Consider the following 9,797-nt stretch of genomic DNA (forward strand, 5'->3'; position numbering starts at 1 on the left):
GTATAAGAATTACTGGATAATTTTTTTCTTACTAGAATGACCTCAAGTAGTAGACTAAAAGATCTCGGGTAAGTTATGGCGTGTCTCAAAAACTGAAAATTACCATAATTATTAGATCGCATTAGTCGACAGAAAATGACCAAACAAATGACTGAACATGAAGGGTACTATAATGAAGTTTCTAACCTGATGTGTAACCTAATTTTTTTTCGCTGATTTCGCGAAAAACCGCAAAAACTGATTATGACGTCATAATCGATGACGTCATCAAAACTAAGAATTGAATTTCTCAAAAAAGCTTTATCCAATTGTCTTTAAACTTTCACCAAAGATGTATCTCACTAAAGTCGACCATTTCGAAATTTTGATAACGTCAGCAGAAATTAGCAAAAAAAACAAAAAATCATATTTTTTGCTGACGTAATCAAAATTTCGAAAAATTATTTTTTTCAAATGATTAGTGAGATACATCTTTGGTGAAAGTTTGAAGACAATTGGATAAAGCATTTTTGAGAAATTCAATTTTTAGTTTTGATTACGTCATCGATTATGACGTAATTATCAGTCTTTGCGGTTTTTCGCGAAACTCAGCGAAAAAAAAAATTAGATTACACATCAGGTTAGAAACTACATCATAGTACCCTTCATGTTCAGTCATTTATTTGGTTGTTTTTTTGTCAGCTAATGCGATATAAATACTATGGTAAATTTGAGACATGCCATAACTTACCCGAGATATCGCCATCGTGAATTTTTTCACTTTCGTTTTTGAAAATTATATGCAAACAACAAAGCAATGAAATATATTTTAAAATCCAATCAAAGTTTACGAGACGATAATAGTGAAATTAAGTAAACCGGTAAAATCACGACGACGAACGAAAATTTAACAGGCTAGTGAGTTTCAACCAATCAAATTTCGTATTTTCACTAGCATATTACATTTTTCGTCTCTCGTCGTGATTCTGATATGCTTAACCTTAGTAATAAAAACTAAGAAAATAACTCTTAACTTTCGAAACGATCAACCCTTTGGTCATATCATTTCACCTTTCCACCTCAACCATAGCCAAAAGATGTAGTCTGCCAACTTACACTGGGTCACATATCAGCGCCATCCAGCCTATCAAAAATCTATAAGTGGTCCCCTAGCTATATGGAAGGGGAAATACCTTTCGGTTTTTAGTTCTAAAAAAGTAAACAAGGGATGGTGCACAATATGAGCAAATTTATTTTTCTTGTAAGCATCTTCTTTATAAGAATCAAACTAACAACCAAGTTTGCACTATCATTGTTTATGAAATTGTTATTTGTATGTAGAACATAAGTTTTTAAACACATCTTAAGACCTAAAGTCTATTCACGATAAGTGTGCACTCTTTTTTCTTTTACCAATAACTTTTGAAGGAATTCTTCAATCTTTAAAAATTTGGTATCATTGGAAAGATATTAGTAAGTGGAACAATTTGAAATAAAAAAATCTTCAAAAAAATTCTAAAAATGAAGATGAAAATGAAGAAGAAAAAAATTAAGATCTTGTAGAAAAGTGCTATAACTTTAATTTTCACTGGAGAGATTTTTTGATCTTAGGAGATTATTACTGTGAAGAAATTTTATTAAAATATTTATTCTATTCAATATAAAGTTATGATACAAAGTTAATACACGCTTTTTTTTTTATAAGAATACACTTTATAAGAATGTCCATGATGAAAATGGCCAAAAAATTAAGAATATGGTAAGAATATCACCATCATAGAATTTAGCAACTGAACCTAAGAATGCCATTTTTAATGCATTTTAACCTGTAGATTGCCAATTTCGATCTTAACTTAAGAATACCATAAGAATATTTTTGGATGATTTTCGCCAAAAAGTTAAGAATATCCATGATGAAATGAAAAAACACCATTCTTATAAAAAAAAAAGCGTGTAAGTGATTGACCCCAAAAAACAGCAAAAAACTGCAGAAAACAGCGTTTTTAGACTTCAATCAGCTTATAACTTTGTTTGATATCTTTTGACTGAATGATTATTTTTGAGAATTTTTTTCACAGTGATGACGTTCGATGATTAAAGATTCACTTCAGTGAAAATGATAGTTATAGCACCTTTCTACAAGATCTTCATTTTTTTCTTCTTCATTTTCATCTGCATTTTTATAATCTTTTTAAAGTTTTTTTAATTTTAAATTGTTCCACTCACTAATATCTTTCCAATGATGCCAAATTTATAAAGATTGAAGAATTCCTTCAAAAGTTTAGGTAAATGAAAAAAGAGTGCACACTTATTGTGAATAGACTTTAGACTATGCTATAGTCTAAGACAAATCACTATTTAAGAAACAAGGCTGAAGCCGAAGGAAATTCGCAAACGGGCTTTTTCGCCGAAAAGAGCTTAGAGCCGGTAGAGTTTGCCAGTGTCTTCGAAACTCTCCAAACCGATTTTATTTCGTATACCGCCATAACGCCATACCACCATATTTTTCTCGCCTTTACTATCACTGTAACGGACGATAACATTGCCTACTTATGATCATGCAATTGACTTATCTTAGAGTTTTTTTAATAAACTTTTTTGCAGAACACACTGAAGAAAATCCTCTTCTCATTTTTTTGTTGTTATTTTTGCATGGCTATAAAGAATCCTTTTGAAACGATGAAATGGTTGGATTATGTTCGTGTATCTCAATCAATTATTTCTAAAACTATTGTAATTTAATCTGCGGTCCCAGGATGTCGTCAAAGACAACTTTTCGCTATTTCATCATTGAAGCTTCATTGAAAAGAACAATCCTTGAAAGAAATCTAAATAGTCTTTATACCCTCCGATGCAAAGTTAAGTGAAATAATAAATCTCAAGATTGAGGAGTGCTATAATCTTGAAATTTTGTAGATATCAATAAACGGAGATAATTTATAAAATTTCAGTTCGGCCACATGTTTGGTCGTATGTACACAAACCCGATATCTACGGCTAATTTCAAAAGAGGGTCTGTTGTCATTGTCTTTTCTCATTTGAGATTTTTCAAACCGACCGCTGTGATTGAGTGTTGGTGAGAGAGAGGAGACGATGAGAGAAGTGTTGCTATTTATAAATCACACTTCATCGCAGAGTTCTCCGTACGGGAATTTTTTTGATCAAACAGACAATGTGCACAAAATGTACTACGAAGCGATATAAACTCTGGTACAAAGTACCTGTTTGGATGGTATTTTACAAATCAGACTGCAAATTTGGCTAAAATGACGCATTGGCTGATTCGCTTGGACAATTTGGGTAAAAATTATTCATGAAGAAAGTTAAACTAATGATAAAAACTTTTGAATCAGAGAATCTAAAACTAATAATTACATTGGCTAATTAGTTGTCCGAAGGAACACTAAGGGATATGACGTGGCGTGACGTTTTAACGGTATAATTTCAAAAGGTTTTAATTCCTTGAAACTCTCACCAATTTTGTCAAAATAGTAACAAACAGAAAAAATGAGTAATTATTATTTTCGGCCTTTATGCTTTGTTCAAGATTCTTAATGATAATGTTAAAAAGGGTAAAAATATTAAAAAGGTTAAAAATATTAAAAAAGATAAAAACATTAAAAAGTGTTAAAATATTAAAAAAAAAAGGGTAAAAAATGATACATATATGCTAATAAATGAGTTGCTAATGAGAGGTTACGCCCTGAAAATTTCCTAAAACCTTAAACAACTTTAGCTTTGAAAGTAACTCAAAATACTTAAGAAGGGGGGGGGATTTTACTTTTGGGGGATTTCTGGCATCAAAAAACTTTTTGAAGATTTTCTAATATTTCAGTTATGACATAAAGAAATATTCCAAGAGCTTGGTGTTTTTCCTTTAACACTTGTAAGCTAATGTCCCGAAAACCATCATAGCAACCTCATCTCAGCCCTGAATCTGTAATTAGAGGATTGTTTAAAAAAAGTGTGCATTATGATGATTATCCTATATTGATGGTGATATAGATGATATCAGTTTTCATTTTTAGTTAGACGACGTTTTTTAGTCATTTACCATTTCTTGTGACATGCAACGGAGCTCACTTTTCCATGTTTGAAACATTTGTATTCTTGGAAGTCGCATTTGTTTCGGAATACTCGGCCATCGGAAGAGCAAACCGGATTGAAGTTTCTTCTAGCATAACGACTGCATTTGATGTGACACTCTATAAAAAGGAGGGAGGAAATTCAAAATGCATCCATCATAAAAGTGGTGCATTCATTGTAAACCTGTACCTTAAATGAATCCCAGGCGCAATTTTTCAAAAGAAATTGTGGAGACTAGGGGTCGTTTTTGCGCCCAAAACGTCGTGTTAATAAGGGTCAAAAACGTCAAAAATAAAATTTAAAAAACTATTTGTACGTAAATATATGTATCTTAAAAGTAGAAACAGGGACGACGGAACATTCATAAAAATCGAATAGCTGAAGACTAACATGAGCTGAAATTCGCTAGTAAATGGTAGAAAAATTTGAATCGCCCAAAAGCGGAGAGGCTTAAAACTTTCCTGACACCGGGGTTGAGAAAGTAACTTACCCTTTTTGGTTTGGCAAGTTTCTCCACTGTAGCCAAGGTCACATACACATTTGAATTCGTTAAGACAGTCCACGCATGTTCCATGCTTACCACAAGGATGACCAGCACATTCATTGATGTCTGAGGAATGAAAGAAGACGATGAGTGAATTTCATAACAGAGTGTGTCTATCTATCTCATGCTTGTCCTTTTATTGACTATGTGCGCATTGTCTGTTTGATAATAAAATTCCCGTACGGATGAAATATGATTTATAAATGGCAACACTTCATTCATCGTCTCCCCTCTTTGAACCGAACTCCGTCGTAGCGTTCGGTTTGAAAAATCTCAAATTAGAAAAAAAAATGACAACAGATCCTCTGCGACAATGAATTTTGATGTTTTCATCTTAATTTTAGTTAAGATTTACGTCATAAATTTCCATAAATGTAGTCATTAAAGAAAAGGCATACCAGTTTCACAAAGATCTCCGGTGTATCCTGGGACACATTTGCAGGTGAAGGAGTTGATACCGTCAATACAGGTTGCTCCATTCTTGCATGGGTTGGATGCACATTCGTCAATGTCTATAAAGAATTTATGAATTGTAGGCTCGTGCTAATCGTTAAGTTTAAACAGGTCTCTAATAAACAGATGTTCTAGGATAATCTCGGGCTTCCTGGTGAAAAAAAACAGCAGAAAAACACTTGGGAGCTGAGATTGGGGTGTAATTGTAGGTTCAATTTCAATACGCCCCATTGATAATCTAGGAGGAAAACAGCCAACTTTTTCTTACTCGAAGCCTTTATTTGAGTCTTTCTGAAATTCGATATAAAACGATATTTCTCTCAGCTTGAAAAATCTTTAGAATCTCTCAGTAATTCAAATCCTCCTCTAATATAAAGAAGAAAATTTTTTGTCCCTTAAAGATCAAAATACAGAGATTCGACTGCAATCTCAGAACTTACTAATTTCACAGTTGCATCCTTTAAATCCTGGTTTACACTTGCACGTGTATTTATCACCTTCTTGCATGCATTCTGCACCGTTCTCACAGGGGTTGTGCTTATCACATCTCGCTAAAAAAAGAAGGATGAAATTCTGCGGTCAGCTCATCTACTAGATATACAGAGTGCCCGGAGAAAAGCAGAATAGAATTCATATAAATGAAAATCCTCAAAATCATTCCTGTAACTCAGTTTGGAATAATTGCAATAAGATGGAGATTCTTTGTTCAGTCAATAGATATACTATTGTCAAGGTAATTTAGTAGGCCTTTAAGAAAAGAAATCAAGTAATTGAGACATAAACATTACCATAAATTATGAAGATTTACATTATATTAATTAATTTCTGCTTTTTTTCGGGCACAATGTACGCTAAAGATTACGACATAATGGCTTATCAGCGACTATAAATCAAAATTCGGCAAAACTACTTGAAAAAATCATTCTGAAACATTGATTTTTGATCTCGTCAGAAACCCATTTTGGTATTACCGTGTTATTATATTTACCTTGATCGAATTTGAAAACGTCTTGACAAGCTCTATCTAAGACCAACAAAATACCAACAAAAGGTGTGACGCATGTTTGAGTAGCTTTTTGAATTAAAGCACCATTTTTGGTGGTACTGTAAGCAGTACCAGGATTGCCACAATCAACAGCAACTAAAAAGTTCATTCTGAAGTTGAATGCTGGTCCATTGAAACATCTAAAAAGAGAGAAAGTTGGACCGTTACAGCGTATTTTCAGCCATTCTCTATTGAATTTTTTACCTCTTACAGTGCACCTTGGATTTAGGCTTTGGCAACTTTTACGTAGCATTTTCATGACCTTTTTTTTAAAAAAACTATCATTAAGGGCCGCAAATTAGGGTCCTTATTTGAGCACCACTGCCAGAAATTCAAGTTTTTAAGCTTTTTACCATAAGCGGTGATCAGAGAAAGCTAAATTTAGTGAGGTTCAGCGGAAGCTTCAAACGTTTGTGCAGAAACACCGGAGAAGTAGTAAAGAGACTAAATTGGGTATCCTGAAAACAAAACATTAATTATTTTCAAAACATAAACAAAAACCAAACAATTCATAAATACGAACCTTTTGCCTTCTAAGTCCCTAATTTTGCCATCATCATCGATAGTGAAGAGGGTATCGCAATTGTTGGTCAAGAAAAGGTTGCTCTGCGCATTGACGCCAATGCATTCTCCAGTTTTCTCGTACCGTAAAGTGAATTTCTTGCAAGTTTCTGCAATCATAAAAATACTTGATATTTAATAAAATTTTAGCAAGAATCTTCTTACTCTTTAGTAGGGAGCACAGATACTTTATTTTTACAAAATGAATGAAGGGGGGGGTTTGTACTTTTACGGATTTGAGGAAAAAAAAGACGGGAAAACGGTATTTTAAAATCAGACGGTGACGGTATTTGGCCTTATTTTTTGTCATTTTGCCGGTATTTGAACCTGTACAAACCGGTGTGACGGTGTTATTATTTTTTCAATTTTCGGGATTCCGGGATTTCAGCAAAAATTTTAACGGTAAAACGGTATTTCGAACCCCTACAAACCCCCCCCCCCCCCAATGAATGATCATCATTAAATAAAATCTGCTAGAACACTTATTTTTCACCCTCCTTCCTGAATACACTACTACAGTTTTACCTTTCATGAAATTTAAAGTCGCGATTTACACCCAACACAGTGAAATCAAATTATGTGAAAACTCTTCCCTTAAGGTAAAGTAAATAGATACATAGAGTCGACATTTTACGTGGATAGCCAAGTAACCTAGGACTTGTAGACAGTCTTTCGATTGTTTTCACGGGGTCCACGACTAGCAGGCTCGGCTATCTATGAACTGATCGGAACATTGGAAGGAGCGGGGACTCGAACCGCGAATCTCTGGTTTGAGACGCTGACGCCCTTGTCCAATTGGCCTTCGCTCCATAAATACTGGCGCACTTACCGATTTCACATAGAGCACCTTGCATGCATGGTCCACAAACGCACTCTCCATTCACACACGTTCCTCCATTCTGACATTCTGGTACACAAGTATTTGTAGAAACTAAAATGATGAAAAGAGAATTTGAGAGAGCAAGTCATACATAAATACAATAGTCGCTCTGGTGTATAATGAGAAGTAAAAAAGTTGCAGGGATTTGAAAAGAAATTCTGAAGCTAGACAAAGATATAATGGGGTTATTAAGAGCTTAAGTAGGCAGCTTCACTTTTGCTGAAAAATATAATACACTTTTTTCAAATTCGTGTAAGCTGTATTCAAGCTGTCTGTTTTGAGCTATCTTGGACCAAAGATTTACCCCAAAATTACAAAGAAAAAAATTGAAATCTTTGATCCGAATCAATGTTCCGACTAGAAATTTTCATGAAGTAAAAGAAAATCAACAAATCGAAGCATATAAATAAGCATAAATTAAGGCTGAAAATGATTTTTTGCTAAGCATATTGAGCCTTGACCTGATTTTTACGTATGTTTATAAAAAAGAGTGCATGACGAACCTGTGGTATGGTGTTCACAGAGAACGTTTGCAACTAAGCAAGCCAAGGCAAATGTGAGTGTTAGCTTCATCATTTCGTTATCGTTGTCTTCAGCAAACTGAATTTGTTGATATAACTTAAAGCCAAGGTGAACTTTTTATACTATTTTCGAGCTCGGTCCCAGCCTTTTTGCAGAAGCTTAGCTAGGAGAAGTGCAAATTTTCTGTAGGAGTGCAGTTTTTATGACGTAGTAATAAACATATCAGTTTAAATTATCTATTTACATTGTGAATATGTTGATTATAATGTCCTAAAAGTCTGCTCTCCTTCACAAATGGTACATATATTTAAATATATTTAAACATAATCGTAGCCAATTTAATTCTTTGATTGGCAATTTCCTAACAAATAATTATTGAAATTACTTGCAATGATTATTCAAACAATGACTTGCAAAATAAGAAGATTTGCCCTTTCTCTTTGATCGAATATCCGCTCCTAGTTAGTGGTTGAGCACTCTCATTTTCTATTATTGGATTACTTGCAATTTCCTTTTGAATAACATTTAATTGACTGTTCCGATTTTAATTTTTCATTTTCATTTCCCTCTTCTTTCATCTTTCTCTCTCCCAACAAAGCACAAAGCATTTAATGTGTTTCTCGAGTATGTTAAATATGCTGTTATTTATAATTTTAGCATTGTGGAAATTAATAGCGCTTCATGAACGCAATTAGAATTTCTAGAAGCCTTTTTATTTATATTAAAAAATTTTCTTCCGGGGGGACATACATATGGTCCGAACCATGACATGTGCCGCCCTTAGGGGTAAAGGCTTAAGTTTTTTCGAGACCCTCAATGCACTGTCAGTCGGTACCACTACATGAAAAAGGCAACTATTGCCTTAACGGGAAGTATTTCCCGAACGAGAAGGTGAAAATAGCCCGAAAAGGAAACTCTTTCCAGATTGAAAATTTCATCACTTTTCTGTTTCCCGTTTTGGTCAAGAAATTTTCATCGTTCCCGAACGGGAAATAGAATTTGGTAAACAAAGCAGATTTTTGTTTCCCGATCGAGAAAATGTTTCCAAATAGGGGAGTTTTTAATTGGGAATGGGGGAAGTAGAATTAAGAAGCCAATACCCGGTGGATTTCTTAACTACCGCAGTGAAAGGTATTTATTCAGTTATTTACCATCCACGACCATTTCCGGAGTGCGCAGAGGTCACATTCCCGATCGGGAAACTGGGTAACTTCCTGATTCGGAAACTCTATCCATTTCGGGAAGTTTTTCATTTTCCCGTTCGGGAATTATTTCCTGTTAAGGCAATAGTTGCCATTTCTATGTAGTGGTTCCGACTGACTGTAAGGGTGTACTTTTGATAGAATGCACTACAACGATTTTCTTTTGGATACACTGTAAGGGTGTGTTTGGGGTTTGCTGAATTGCAGTCTGACAGTAAAAAGATGATTTATCTTTATAGTTTTGACTTGCACCCATTCTAATTTGCTTTATCCATTGTGTCGACATTTCATGTCTATTTTCAGATGGCCTCAGCAAAATAAGTCTACAAACTACTGTAAGGGTCCCGATTTTTAGAGCCAATCGAAAAAGTCACTTTTGGCCATGCACAACCACGACTGAACAGTGACTGTAACACCCTTACCGATTCATTTCTAATTGTTTATCACGGGAATTGGTGGTCGTTAACAAACTTTTTGAAAATGTCAAAAAATATTCAAATTGAAATATCTCAAAATGTATAAATG

The 9,797-nt window shown here is 34.2% G+C and overlaps 1 protein-coding gene across 1 annotated transcript; it reads right to left on the reverse strand.

Moving 5' to 3' along the window:
• Positions 1–3,491: 3,491 nt before the first annotated feature.
• LOC136797627 (fibropellin-1-like) lies at positions 3,492–8,173 on the reverse strand. The gene is made up of 8 exons (XM_067054213.1): positions 8,052–8,173; positions 7,498–7,599; positions 6,631–6,778; positions 6,051–6,247; positions 5,503–5,613; positions 5,008–5,121; positions 4,556–4,675; positions 3,492–4,184 (listed from the first exon to the last, which is right to left on the reverse strand). Exons 1-8 carry the CDS (start codon positions 8,122–8,124, stop codon positions 4,030–4,032), a joined length of 1,020 nt encoding a protein of 339 aa, XP_066910314.1. The 5' UTR covers positions 8,125–8,173; the 3' UTR covers positions 3,492–4,029.
• Between the last annotated feature and the right edge of the window lie 1,624 nt (positions 8,174–9,797).

Source organism: Clytia hemisphaerica, unplaced genomic scaffold (assembly GCF_902728285.1).
Source record: "Clytia hemisphaerica strain Z4C2 unplaced genomic scaffold, Clytia hemisphaerica genome assembly, whole genome shotgun sequence".
Lineage (NCBI taxonomy): Eukaryota > Metazoa > Cnidaria > Hydrozoa > Leptothecata > Clytiidae > Clytia > Clytia hemisphaerica.

Bases quoted from the DNA above. Each gene is read 5' to 3' on its own strand.
- LOC136797627 (XM_067054213.1), bottom strand. From the start codon at position 8,124: ATGATGAAGCTAACACTCACATTTGCCTTGGCTTGCTTAGTTGCAAAC. The intron at 7,600-8,051 runs GTTCGTCATGCA...TCATCATTTTAG, and splicing joins CTGTGAACACCATACCACAG to TTTCTACAAATACTTGTGTA. The intron at 5,122-5,502 runs GTAAGTTCTGAG...AATTCTTTATAG, and splicing joins AGGATGCAACTGTGAAATTA to ACATTGACGAATGTGCATCC.